At 32.2% G+C, this 14550-nt stretch overlaps 2 protein-coding genes across 2 annotated transcripts in view; both read left to right on the top strand.

Moving 5' to 3' along the window:
* Positions 1 to 11609, top strand: LOC134267579 (uncharacterized). Its single transcript, XM_062749784.1, has 6 exons — positions 1 to 108; positions 204 to 424; positions 4856 to 5031; positions 7348 to 7451; positions 9563 to 9828; positions 11447 to 11609. The coding sequence occupies exons 1-6, from the start codon at positions 1 to 3 to the stop codon at positions 11607 to 11609; spliced, it is 1038 nt and encodes a 345-aa protein (XP_062605768.1).
* A 2889-nt stretch (positions 11610 to 14498) lies between these two features.
* LOC134267578 (fibropellin-1-like) overlaps positions 14499 to 14550 on the top strand; it is a 37856-nt gene continuing 37804 nt past the window's right edge. The window contains exon 1 of the mRNA XM_062749783.1: positions 14499 to 14517. Within this exon, the coding sequence (XP_062605767.1) occupies positions 14499 to 14517 (19 nt within the window). The remainder of the gene's footprint in view (positions 14518 to 14550) is intronic.

Here is a 14550-nt window from a genome sequence, read left to right as displayed (position 1 = left end):
ATGCTTCTGTACAAGTGTTCAGTCCTTGTTTTGCTTGCGGCACCATTCGTGAAGTTAAACCATTTTCGTGGCGGTTTATTGTCTTGGAAAGCTATTAATGAGACACAGGTAACTTGATTTCAAATTGCTTAACAATAATAATTATTGAAACAAGTACTACAGGTATTATAAGTCTTTGTAATACAATGGGTTTTTTATTACAGATAACAGTTCATCACCGTCTGTCATTTGTGTATAATGACAGTTGTCCGAATAGAAATTCGAGTGCCACTCTGATATGTTTCCCAGGAGGTGGATGTAATGATAGTACAACAATGATAGGGCTGTGTACAGAGTCTAATTCCACTGAAAACTGGGCTGATAGTGAAGGAGACACCAATTTTACAATCACAAATTCAACATCAACAAATGTATACTTTATTGGGTATGTGAAGGTATTTTTAGAATAAATGAACCAATTATACAGATCAACTTAGTTCATGCATTAATATTATAAATTTATTGACTGATTTCGATGGCAACATGCTTTTTTTTTCGTACCCAAGAACCAATCTGTCTGCCTGAGGCCGTTATTGTCGTAAATTAATTTTTTTGGCATTCCAGCCTCTGATAGGTTAATATCCAAAGAGGAACTATAGTACTTCTTATAACCTGGTTTGGTATGGGGACACACCCCTGAAAACCACCTAAATCATCTGTATCCATCCAATCCTCTCATTTCCAGTCCCAAGGGTAGCCCGCGTGGCGCAGTGGTTAGATCGTCAGCTCTAGAGTGTTGAAGGAGTTGATCCTTATGTCGCGGGTTCGAATCCCACCTTCGGACGTTAACACCGGCTCTTTTGGATGAGACCGTATAAACTGAGGTCCCGTGTCGCAGTAGGTGCTTGCACGAAAGAGATTCCTCCCTGCTCAATGGCCCTGAGTGCCGAGTATAGGACAACATTTGAAGCTCTCAACCGGCAAGTGGTATAAGTGAAAAATTCTCGAGAGGGATGTTAAACAACATAAAATCAATTACTTAATCAATTAAGTCCTAGGGGTTCATGAAAAGCTCCAGATTTTATATATGTATCTATAACTTCAAACAGTAACTTGATCTTTTAAAAAGTGTAAACAAACAACACAACTGCTTGGCCTATGTTTTAATTTTTATCTCCTCTAGCTTCCCATCACTTTTTAAGCGCTAAGCGCAGCGCAAAGCACTTTCTGTCAGCGTAAATCTACTTCCGTTCGCCAACTAGCGCCACTATAAGCAAGTTAGATAACTCCTCTTGTTATTCTAAAAATATGCAACAGGAAATCCCTGACTCTCTTCCTGCTATTTTAGTGTACTGCTGCGTTACGTGTATTTCTAATATTAGGAAGCAATTAGTAAGGTAAAGGGATATTCCACAGTTAGTAGATAAAAGCAGTTCTTATCATGCTCTTCTCTATATATTGTAGTTCATTTAAATCATGTCGGCACACATTACTTTTGTATCATGTAGCTAATAATTGCTGCATCTATTGCGCAAATACACAATTAAAAGCAGTATATTATTAATCATGTACATGTAATATAGTGATTGAATAAGTACTTAATTTAAAACTCAGATGGGATTTTAATAATTAAGTTTTATACAGCTGTAAATCTCAAACTGGAAGTGAGTAACTAGTATTCAGTATTTTGAAAAATGATTAACAATGTGCTACTTACATAATATGGTACGTTCTTTATAACTTATATCCATATAAACTATTTTTTTTCCTTCTAGACCCTTACTTCAGGCATTGTAACTAAAACAAGCCTTCCTTTAACACCTTGCACCATGCTGAGAGCTATCAGTGAAGTTGATTTTCGCATCTAAGTATCAACAAGTTAAATTGATGCAAAGCATCAAATCGGCCGCAAACAAAATTTAGCATAAACAAATTTCTTTTACAATTTCAAAGTGTCCATGAAAGGAAAGCACGTCAAGATACTAGTATTCAAAGGTGAAATAGTTGATTCATTTTTATTTTAGGCTGTCTTCAAAGCAAAATAAATAATTAATTAAAATTTTAAAAAAAAAATAGACATTTACCCCATTTGCTTATAAATAGATTCATCGATGTAAAAAGGGCAGCAATAAATGATAAGAATTTATTGTCATCAAAATAAAGATGTAGGTATCTCACACAGGCACCTGACGTTACTTATATTTCTTTTAATAAAAAAAATATACACATACCGAATATTATTCGGTATGTGTATATTTTTTTATTAAAAGAAAAATAAGTAACGTCAGGTGCCTGTGGTATCTCAAGATGAACCAGGTGCTGATACCCTGGATCTTGGTCACGTGATAATGCCCATGGCTGTGCTGCAAGGCGCAGTACAAAATGTAGAAAAATGTCTTTGTGTTATTTGCAGCCGTAGAGCATGTTCAAAACAATTTTTACTGGTTGAAATTTTTTTCAATTTTTATTCACCAACCCATGCACATTTACACGTCATTTTTATCCGGAAAATCATGACGATTTCCTTTCATATCTTATACACTCCCAGGCTGGGGAGTATCTATTGTTAACTCTTTTTACATAACCATAAATTATCAATTATCTGATGAGAAATGATAAAGAAATTGAAACATAGTAGCAACAATTAACACTGTATTCAAAGCAATTTTTGAAAATATTTTACTCATGGTTTTCTACTTGTTATCATTTGAGAAATATTTTCCTGACCTAATGAAAAATAACGTCTCATTTCCCCATGTGCACTTTCTAACACAATCACAAATAGATCGGCCGCTGCTGCGGCCGATAATTAGTAACAGACTGCAATGCATTCATGGACTGTCTTTTTAATGTCTTTACTTGTGTTTACTTGTACTCTATACTTGCATCATATGAGTAAAACATATTATGTAAATAATTCGAAAGGAAAGGCAGTTTCTGTGGTTGTACACACATGTAGGGCATGTGGTGGTTGTGTTTTCAACGAATCCATTCAAATAGTAAAACTTATTTCTCGGAATATTGTGCTTTAGAATTGTGTGTGTAGTGTGCAGGATATGGCGAAAAATGCTAAAACCTTAATTAACGTTCTTCGCAATGGACAGGGATAGGGCTAATGTAATGTTAAGCAAAAAGTTTAATATATACTTGAAGTAAGAAACTATAAGGAAGAAATAGTTTATGTAAAAATGTACTTAAGCTGTGTTGCCGATTCTTAATGAAGACTCAATAAAAACAGAATAAAACAATGTTGTATATCTTCATGAAGATTTATTAATACTTGAGATTAATACTTGCATATATTTTCTTTCTTGGTCTCTTGAATTAGTTTTCATTGAAAAAGCAGAAAAATAATGAGCAATTATTTTCCGTATTCCTTTTTAACTAGCACAACAATGTCCTAGATATGTTTCTCCTCTCAGCATGTTTTGCATGGTAATGAAGATCATAAATACACAAGTAAAGAATGGTGTAAAGCTTCAAGCGTCCGTAGCAAAAATGTTGAAGCATTTTAAATTATTTTAACAATAGTCAAAATGCTTTGGGGGGTTTAATGATTTTTTTTATTCCAAAGAAGAAAAGTGTACATTTTTTTATTGTAAAAAAAGTAATATTTACAAATAAGTAAAACATACTGTGATATCAACACAAATGTTACTGCAAATATGCCATAAATCATGTATTTGAGAATCAGAGATAAAAGGATATCGTCGAAAGTTTAATATAATAGTTTTATACTCAAATGTTAATTTACCTATTAAATGTATCTGACAAAAAGGGCGTTAATTCTAGGATGCTCATTTCATCTACACAGAGTTTTGTCACATGACGATGTTACAAACATGATGCCAATCTTCAATTTGAAACACTCGTAAACGAGGAATGAATTTGTGATTAAAAATGATCACAAGAGGATTTTAGCTTTCAGTGTTAAACACAAATGAAAGGAATTTTAGCGACATTTTCCATTAAGTGTTCAAATTTATTTCAAAATATACATTTTCCAGCATTTGTATCGCTACATTTAAACTCTAAGTTTCATCGGAAAACTCGATTACCATCTCCCTTCCAATAAATAGCAATTTATACGCAAATATTACCTCTAATAGATTCCAACAAGGCAATTGGAAAAGAAAATATTTTTACACGGAGATTTATCTTCTTGCAATTTCATGTATGTTATATTGAAATATTTTTTGACAGAAAAAAAAAACCCAAGACAATGTTGAATTTCATAATCCAACGGGAAGTTTTCAGGACTAACATGTTTGATTATGTACCAGCCAACCGTGCTCCCCCAAGCGCTGTCGCACTGTCAACATATTGCTTAAAATTCAATAAAACAGGAAATTTAAATTCAAAATAATTCTGATGAATTTCAAATCAATATGCTTAGCGCTTCCCAGTACTTTCAGTACTTTGATGTTACTACGGCTGTATAATTGGGAGGCATACTTTAACCAATAAATGCAACGGAATTTTACACTCACAGCTGTTAATTGATTTTAGAATAAAATTATAAGGAATAGCTCTTATTCTTGGCCTAATTATTCGAGTACATCCTGGTTTGGGTCAGTTTACGCTGTTTTATAAGTCGCTTCGCGGACTATTACATTCTCTGTAATAACTTACTCGTAAAGGAGGGATGACAAACATAGTAGCATATATCTCCGAGTTACATATAATTTTTTTTTTAAAAATGTGTTTCCATAAATAAATATATATATCAGCTCTAAGAAGCGCCTTCGAGTTACAACCCTACTCAGACCTGCTGATTGCTGATGTCTCCCTTCTAAACAGTCCACAATTATATAATTTAGTGCAAAGGAAATTATTTTAGTTTCAACTACATGTATGCAGTTCGACGTCTTTGCAGATATACAGGAGATTGGATAAGTCTAGTGAACGCTTCAAGCATTTCGAGCTTACGAATTAAAGTAAACGTTTCCACAAGAACGGATACAGGAAGGATCAACCAATCTCCTGTTTCAGTGATGGCTTCATCTGTCAAAATTCGAAGCTCGTGTGGCATAGCAAACATAGAAATACCAGGTATTAGAAATTACGATACTTCAATATCATTTTATTTCAGACCCATACACTCAAAATAAAGGTAGATAATTTTAAATGATGTATATCAAATTCATAGATTTAGATTCATCGGTGCTCGGAAAGAAACAAAAAAAACGCTTTTCTATGATTTAGTCTTAATGATTTAATAAAATATTCTCTTTGATTTAAAACACATACATGTATCTGTTACATTTTTGTTTTTCAAATTGTTTTAAGAACACACTTTTGAGTTAGCTGCAGATCTGTAGCTCTCCGAAAATATATATTTATTGATAGGCCGGAGAGCTACAGATCCACCCATTGAAAAAACTGTATATTTATTGCACACAAAAAAGTGCGCTCGGTTCTAGATTCATTTCTCCATGTTTTTAAAACTGTAATCTCAAAATATTACTAACCGTGTGTTCCTAACATATTCTTTAAATCTTTCCACAACAAAAAATTCCTCATAATTGTTGTTAATGGTCCTCCTGGTCCTGATATTGCAATCATTGAACATTTCGCTTATTTATACTGCCAGTTTGGTTTCAAAGATAATTCGGTCTAATATACTTCGTTCAGATGTCAACTACGAGAGTACTTGATAGAGGAGAGAGAAATTTTTTGAAATCTTCCATTTTTTGCAATTGAGGTAAGAATTTGGAAGAATTAATCAAGAACCGAGCGCATTTTTTTGTGCGCAATAAATATACAGTTTTTTCAATGGGTGGCTCTGTAGCTCTCCGGTCTATCAATATATATTTTTCGGAGAGCTACAGATCTGCAGCTAACTCTTAGTATGACCCTTCGTATACTGTCCCCAGAATATGGCAGATCCTATGATTACCTGTACTTTTTTCTTTCTGAAAGGTGTGTTTTTCAAGAGTGGGGAATAAAACAAGTCAAAGGTTGAAATTTCTCGCAAATATTGTTAGTGTGACAAAACATTTACTTTCTGTTTATCCCCAAAACTCATTTACTCTTCATTGTCTGATTTTTAGCTCTACTGGTCAAAGACCAGAAGAGCTTATGCGATAGTAATGCGTCCGTCGTCCGTCCGTCTAGCTGTCTGCCTGTCCGTCTGTCTGTCTGTAAACAATTTTTCAAAATGCTACTCCTCCTACAGTGTTGGTCTGATTTCAATATAACTTGGCACACAAGTAGACTACACTAAGATACATAATTCTGTGTATCGGTTTTTAATTTCAATGAACGTTGTTGCCGTGGTTACTAAAAATAGAATTTTTTTTAAAATGCTACTCCTCCTACAGTTTTGGTCTGATTTCAATATAACTTCACACACAAGTAGACTACACTAAGATACATAATTCTGTATATCGGTTTTTAATTTCGATGAACGGTGTTGCCGTGGTTACTAAAAATAAAATTTTTGTAAAATACTTTTAAAATGCTACTCCTCCTACAGTTTTGATCTGATTTCAACATAACTTGGCATACAAGTAGACTACACTAAGATACATAATTCCGTATATCAGTTTTTGATTTCTATGAACGGTGTTGCCGTGGTTACTAAAAATAGAAATTTCTGTAAAATTCCTTTAAAACGCTCCTCCTGCTACAGTTTTAGTCTGATTTCAGTATAACTTGGCACACAAGAAGACTACACTGTGATACATATTTTAGTGCATCAGTTTTTTATTTTGATGAACGGTGTTGCCATGGTTTCTCAAAATAGAATTTTCTGTGAAATTCCTTTAAATCGCTACTCCTCCTACAGTTTTGGTCTGATGGCAATGTCTTCTTTTCTCATCCGCTGTTATAAGTACAAACCAGTAGAGTTACAGTCTCGACAGAGACTTCTGGTTAGTTTTTGTTCCCATAGAGATAGGCCAGGAGCTAAAGATGCCTAATATGCATGAGGTATAGATGCCTAATATGTATGAAAATCTCGTGCAGCTTTCTTTTTGTTTGACGTCGGTGGACAGGGACTATTGGTTATTGGGAGGCCTCGTGTAATTTAAATCTATTAGTTTGCATTTTTGAAATAAAATTTACAATTTAATTTCATAATGAAGTGAAAATATAATTACACTGTCTAGTTATAACAGTATGTCAGGGAAACAAACAATAGTTGGAAATGTGGGATAATTCATACATAATGGACTTCAACTGTAATAAGCAAATTATACCACGTTTCCAACATTCGTTGATGACCTGGCGTACTCAAACTAAACAGTGATTCCTTTTAAAATTCATTCACTATTCCCCATTTGATTAGCTGTATTACCCATTATTTTGGCAAGGTATTGCATGCATCTTTGATATAAAAATAAACGTCGTGTTTTTTTTTTCAAGTGGTGGATTTTGATGGAGACTACATACGTTGCCGGTTTCCTATTACGACAGAAGAGTGTGGTGATATATGTAACTCAACTAGCACTTATTTCTCATTTATAGGGGTGAGTAGGTTAATATTTCAAACTTAAAGTACGCATTTCTATTTATTTTACAAATAGTGAGAGTCAACAGTAAATTAATAAATATGAAAAGAAATATTTTTCTCTGATGAATGTAAGCATGAGTATGTTTGTTCGTCGTAAAATTGTTTTTTTTTTTAGTTTGTAGTTCAGAAATTCCTTACATACATATAAAATTTAATTTTATATCTCACTATCTGTTTTCCTCCAGAAAATCTTATCATGAAAAATTGACACCTTAAAACTAACAGGTTGATGTATATATTCATGAACTTAAGGAATGTTTTTAAGTTTTGTGTGAGTTATTGGTGTGTGAATCACACAGACTTGTCACGTAGGCATATTTCATGAAGTGCGCTAGCGCTTCATGAAAAATATGCCTACGTGCAAGTCTGTGTGATTCTCACACCAATAATTCACACTAAACTTAAAAACATTCCTTATATTTACATTTTACATGTTTGGAAGCACCGAAAATATACTCAATATATGAATTTCTCGCTGCCCTATATTGTTAGACTTTTACTAACATCGCTGTAGCCCTATTGTGACGTCACGGTAACGCACGTTTCTCCGTGTATATTTCTACGCGTGAGTACACACGAAAATGATTTTCAAATCAATTTCACAGTTGGCTTAGTAGTAAAACACAGCGAATGTAAATATTATTATATAAATGTTCATTGTAACCAAGCATTATTGTTGGACGGATGTTCAATATACAGTTAAAGTATATCATTGAGGGAGTCAGCAAGATTCCAGTTCCCCAAGAGCATGTCTATTTCCCGAGGCGCTTGCGTATATATACTTCAACTGTTTTATTATACCGATACAATCAAGACATTTGAAAAGTTATATTCAAAACTATAACAATGTTTAATTCCAAAAGGAATAAATAAAAAATAACAACAAAACAGAATATCGTTATAAAAGGAATTCCATTTTATCAATAAATCAGTTTATTGTCCGAGTTTTTACTTATCGTAATTCTTTATCTTAATTTATATGTAACATTTTTAAAAGTTTTAGACGCTTTAGACGTTTATCTAACCGGGCTAGCTAGAAGGGTTAATGGTATTGTGAGCTTGTTTTTTTTTCTTTTTTTTTTAATTCGAATGGTCCTATTAAAAGAGAACTCAGAAGTTTTCACATCTTGTGATTGATCCTCAGTAAAGTTCTATTTACCCGAATTTTATGACAATAAGAAAACACAAACACGTTAAGAGGAAATTTGAAATGCGACAGAAGGTTACTGAGTCGACTGAAAAAATACTAAAAAGCGATTGAAAGACGACGGAAAGGTCAATAAAAGATATAGTGACTAAAAGTTACCTGAACTGTGGCTGAAGGTAACTAAACGATCGCTGAAATGTACCCGCCATTCAGTGTCTGGGTGGCCACTGAACGCTGCCTTTAATTTAGTTTTAACTGAAAGGTCGTATTTCTTCCTGTTGGAGAGAGGTGTCATGGAGTAGTGAGCATTTCCTGCCGACCGTTCACATCCTTGTCATGAACGGGAAAAACGGAAAATCCAAAGACAATTCAGCCTAACAATTTGTATAAAACATGTTTATCAACTTCTTTGTCAATAGCTTACATTCTTTTAGAAATTGGTCATACAGCATGCTATTGTGTGTCTATCGAGAGACCAAAACTCCGTATGCAGCTGGGACACTAGTATGTTGATACAGATAAGGAACGTTGACGATTGATAAGTTAAAAGTCAGCATGTTTGCATTGTTGTTTGCTTACCATTAAAGCCTTTTTTTTATTTAAACATTTAAATAAAAACAAGTGTCAGTAATTTAAAGATAAAATAAGTTTTGTGCTATACATGTATTTGCATTCGAAATGCTATCATATAGAAACATACAAGTCATGATACAATGAAAATTTGAGAAAATACTATAACTTCAAATCTGTGTCCATGCACCTTTAAATCTATGTCAAATGAATATGGAGTTCTAGCTCTATGTTTGTCTTTGCTGCTTCTGTCAATATAAAATTATGTTCAATTTACCATCATCTTTAATGCCTTTCCTTTTCATACTTGTTCAAATAATTACACATTTTATTTCTAATTAATTTCGCAGACATCGTGCGCTTTGACAACTGGATTGATGCCTGATGGAGACTATGTTGTAGCAGTACAGATAGAGGATTTCACGAGTATATTATCATCAACTGCCCTAAGTAGCATTCCTTTGCAGTTCATTGTTACAGTAAATTCTAGTGGATCATGTTACATCGATCCATATTTCAAGTCCAATACTTATCCAGAGGGAAGTGTAATACAATTTTTCAATGGCATACAACAGCAGATTAAACCAACAGTCATAGTTTATGATAGACCTGAAATGTAAGTTTACTTATTCAAACATATTTTATTCCTATGCATTTATAGTATATGTATAATTATGCGGAACATCTCGGCCAATTTGTACATCATCTACCAAGTTTGATCCAGATAAAAATCAGATAAAATGCTTTGTGTAATTATAGCAACACTGTTAAGTTTATGGAGAACCCAGTCTTGCTGAGTTAAACTAAAAAAAAATGTTACATACTATCACTGATTTTCGTAAAAGAGATTCTTTGTTAAAGGAATACAAATCATTAAGAGATAAACATGAAAAAAAACTATTAATAATGAAAGTTCTACCAATCAATATATTCAAAAGATATAATTATGTGAAACTAATCTTTACAAGTATAATTGAATAGTAGCCATATGTAAATGTTAAGTGACAGAATTACTGGTATGTTTTTCCATATAACATGACAAGAAGTCACTTGGACTAACCTCTCATGGATCAAAGAATACATGCATTGTGTATATCAATATTATGATTAAATTTGGAAACTAGATTAAATATTAGATTTAAACTTTAGAAATTACTTACCTGTACTTAAAAAACACACCATATTTAAAGCAGGATAACTCAATTTCTAAAGCTTAGACGTTTTAATTTAAAGGCGGCTTGACATGTAAAGTGTTACTATAGGATTAAACGTTCTTTTTTCAGAATTTATCGATGTGTAAACTCTGCATTTTTACTCACAAACTGAATAAAAGTGTGAAGCACTTTTATGTAAAGTTTGTGAGTAAAAAGGCAGAGTTTACACATCGATAAATTCTGAAAAAATGAACGTTTAATTCTTATAATTCCAATTACGACTTTTTAAAATTATCAAAATTATTTCTCTTTGAGGCCGCCATACAATCCGTTATTTTGTATGGCGTAGGAATATTTTATGCCGCAAAGAAACGTATACAAGATGAATAACGATAAAATCCAACTTAAATTGTCAAAACAATTAATAAATAAACTATAAAAACTCAATGAATGTTGTTTAAGTCAGCAAATATCGTAAACACTGTAGAATGTAAATAATTTTATATGAATTTGATGCTAATAAGGCAAGAGTCTGAGGTAAGTTTCTTATCCCTATCACAACGATACCATCTGAGCTGATCGATATGGAACGTCGAGAAAATGACAGCATGATCAGCGATTTTTTTAAATTCACACTCGTGATCCGACAGTGACATAAACATAATATTCCCGTCTATCAGTCCTGTTTATCTCCTGTTTTGCTTTTTTATTTCAAGTTTCTTGTAATCATAATTTAGCTAAAACGGACTAGAAGTATCTGTTTTCATTGTTTTTACAACAGCCTAGAAGCTGATTGAAAAATTCATCGATGTGTAAACTTTTTCTTGAATTTGTTCTCGTCCAATCAAAACACAGGGAATCAATAAATAAAATTAAGATAGGAATTATTTTACTTTATAAAGCGGCACAAAAACATAAAAAACAAAAAATCCAGATGAATATTTATGCAATGTCTATATTTTACTTCACAATTTAACTGCACTATATTTAAATTTTCCTCATTACATTTTATCTAATGGTCGACATGATGCTGATTTTTGAATCAAGCAATGTTAATATTTAATTGTTTTTCTTTTGCAGCATTACTAAATTTCATATTTTATCACCACTGAATTTTACGATGTCTAACATCTCTAATCCCATGGCTGACGAATATGAAACCACTATTTTACTGGCAGAAACTTCAGAGAATGAAATCGGACTGTACAACTTGTGTTTTTCAGCAGAGTCAAATTATCGGTAAACACAATTTATTCGTTTTCATTTTTATTCGCCCGGATCGATAGATCGGGGGGCTATTCATGATATTGATTTCGTTCTGTCAACTTTAACCTTCGTCATAAATTGTCAACCATGAAATGAGAGATAGACTTCATATTTGGTATGCGCACTATCTTTCATACTAATTGTTAGTGTCTTTCAAATGGCACCAAGATAAATGACTTCGTGACCTTCACAGTTACATAAATGTTAAAAACAGCCTTTTTGAACATTCGCCATAATTTTTAAACCATGAGATATACAGAATTAATACTTAGTATGGATACTCCGGATCCACTAATTAAGTTATTTCATCTGACACAAAGGTCAATGATCTTGTGACCATGACTTTGACTTATATACATAGCTTTTTCGAACTTTGTTGCCGCCAATGCACAGTGTTCCATAAACAAAACTAGTTTCACCTAAATTTGTTTGTTTGTTTTGTTATAGTATATTATGTAATATACACTGAACCAAACTTCTAAGTGTTCACCTAACATTTTTTAAGTTTTAAAGAACAAATGCATATAATAAATAATTTCTTTAATTCATGGTTAATGATGCATATTTAAGTTCGATGTTGCGTAAATTTAATGTAAGTATCTCGTCAGAATTTTAAGCAAAGTGTAAAGGAATTGACGTACCCTCAAAATGAAAATTCACACAAAAATTCTCTATGGAGTAATACCACCACTCGCTCTAACTACTATAAGACAATCTTTACTGTTGGATACCATGTACCCCTGAATAGGCTGCTTGAGCTGATATTTGACTGTCACGAGCACCGATTTCTTATCATTTTCATACGATTGAAATTGTTTGTTTTCATGTTTCTAAGATTGTTTCAGAACAATTTAGCACTCTTTTAACCTGGTGTGACGCGAAATTTTGGCCTTAGACGAAGATCAAGGCCACTTCCGGTTTGGTTAAATTTTGTCCAAAACTTTCAAATTGTACGGTGGTATATTTAGGACACACAATTATTTTTTTTTAAATACCAGAAAAAAATTATCGTGTGAAAACGACATAATTATCTTGTGAAAACGAGATATTATCTTGTGAAAACGACTTATTATCTTGTGAAAACGAGATAATATCTTGTGAAAACGACATAATATCTTGTGAAAACGAGATATTATCTTGTGAAAACGAGATAATATCTTGTGAAAACGAGATAATATCTTGTGAAAACGAGATAATATCTTGTGAAAACGACTTATTATCTTGTGAAAACGAGATAATATCTTGTGAAAACGAGATATTATCTTGTGAAAACGAGATACTTAAAACAAGATCTTGTGAAAACGACTTATTATCTTGTGAAAACGAGATATTATCTTGTGAAAACGACATAATATCTTGTGAAAACGAGATATTATCTTGTGAAAACAAGATATTATCTTGTGAAAACGACATAATATCTTGTGAAAACGAGATAATATCTTGTGAAAACGACTTATTATCTTGTGAAAACGAGATATTATCTTGTGAAAACGAGATATTATCTTGTGAAAACGACATAATATCTTGTGAAAACGAGATATTATCTTGTGAAAACGACATAATATCTTGTGAAAACGAGATATCTTGTGAAAACGAGATATTATCTTGTGAAAACGACTTATTATCTTGTGAAAACGACATATTATCTTGTGAAAACGACATAATATCTTGTGAAAACGAGATATTATCTTGTGAAAACGACTTATTATCTTGTGAAAACGACATATTTTATTGTGAAAACGAGATATTATCTTGTGAAAACGACATAATATCTTGTGAAAACGAGATATTATCTTGTGAAAACGAGATATTATCTTGTGAAAACGAGATATTATCTTGTGAAAACGACTTATTATATTATAATTTCTCGTTTTCACAAGATATTATCTCGCATTCACAAGATAATAAGTCGTTTTCACAAGATATTATCTCGTTTTCACAAGATAATAAGTCGTTTTCACAAGATATTATGTCGTTTTCACAAGATAATATCTCGTTTTCACAAGATAATAAGTCGTTTTCACAAGATATTATCTCGTTTTCACAAGATAATATCTCGTTTTCACAAGATAATTTCTCTTTTTCACAAGATATTATCTCGTTTTCACAAGATAATATCTCGTTTTCACAAGATAATTTCTCGTTTTCACAAGATATTATCTTGTTTTCACAAGATAATATCTCGTTTTCACAAGATAATATCTCGTTTTCACAAGATAATTATGTCGTTTTCACAAGATAACTTTTTCTGGTATTTAAAAAAAAATAATTGCGTGTCCTAAATATACCACCGTAAAATTGTGATAAACTGGTGATGAAAAATGACGTTAACCTTATAGAAAAGTGTGATACAATTAAACATAAAAATAAAAGTGAGTAAAACGTTGTGCAAGAATATTCCAGATATAAACATTCCAACGGCTCTTCCTTCTATCTCAGTGGTCATTTTGCCACTGTTTTGTGTTTTTAGTGAAACCAGTTTTTAAAATTTGATAATGATCACAAAAAGATGCTAATTACACAAAGCATGTGCCGCAAAGTACAGATTTATTGTTTTTAAGCTTCATCACGGAACATTGGTTCTCATCGGTGATATTTTATTTTCTTTCAACAATTGTTGAGAAGACTCATTTGTTGTAATAATTTGAAAATATCATACCATCCTAAACAGTAGTTTTTAAATAAATGTATCATTTTATTAAAGTGAAAACTTAGAAGTTTTGTTAAGTGTATAAAATGAATTTTTAAGATGGATATTCAGTGTGTTCTATATATTTCTTTATCTTTACACAAGAAAATACTTTTGAATGAAATATTCTAAAAAAATAATATTCATACTTGCAGGCGCTCCACCAAACTTCGATGCATGTCAGTTAATGTCACAGGTGAGTTAAATATACTGAAAGGATAAAGAAACG

The sequence above is a fragment of the Saccostrea cucullata genome, unplaced genomic scaffold (assembly GCF_032062105.1).
Source record: "Saccostrea cucullata isolate Sc308-1 unplaced genomic scaffold, CSIRO_AGI_Scuc_v1 ctg879, whole genome shotgun sequence".
Taxonomy (NCBI): domain Eukaryota; kingdom Metazoa; phylum Mollusca; class Bivalvia; order Ostreida; family Ostreidae; genus Saccostrea; species Saccostrea cuccullata.
The sequence above is the reverse complement of the archived record's forward strand: the minus strand, read 5'-3'. Positions and strand labels throughout refer to the sequence as shown.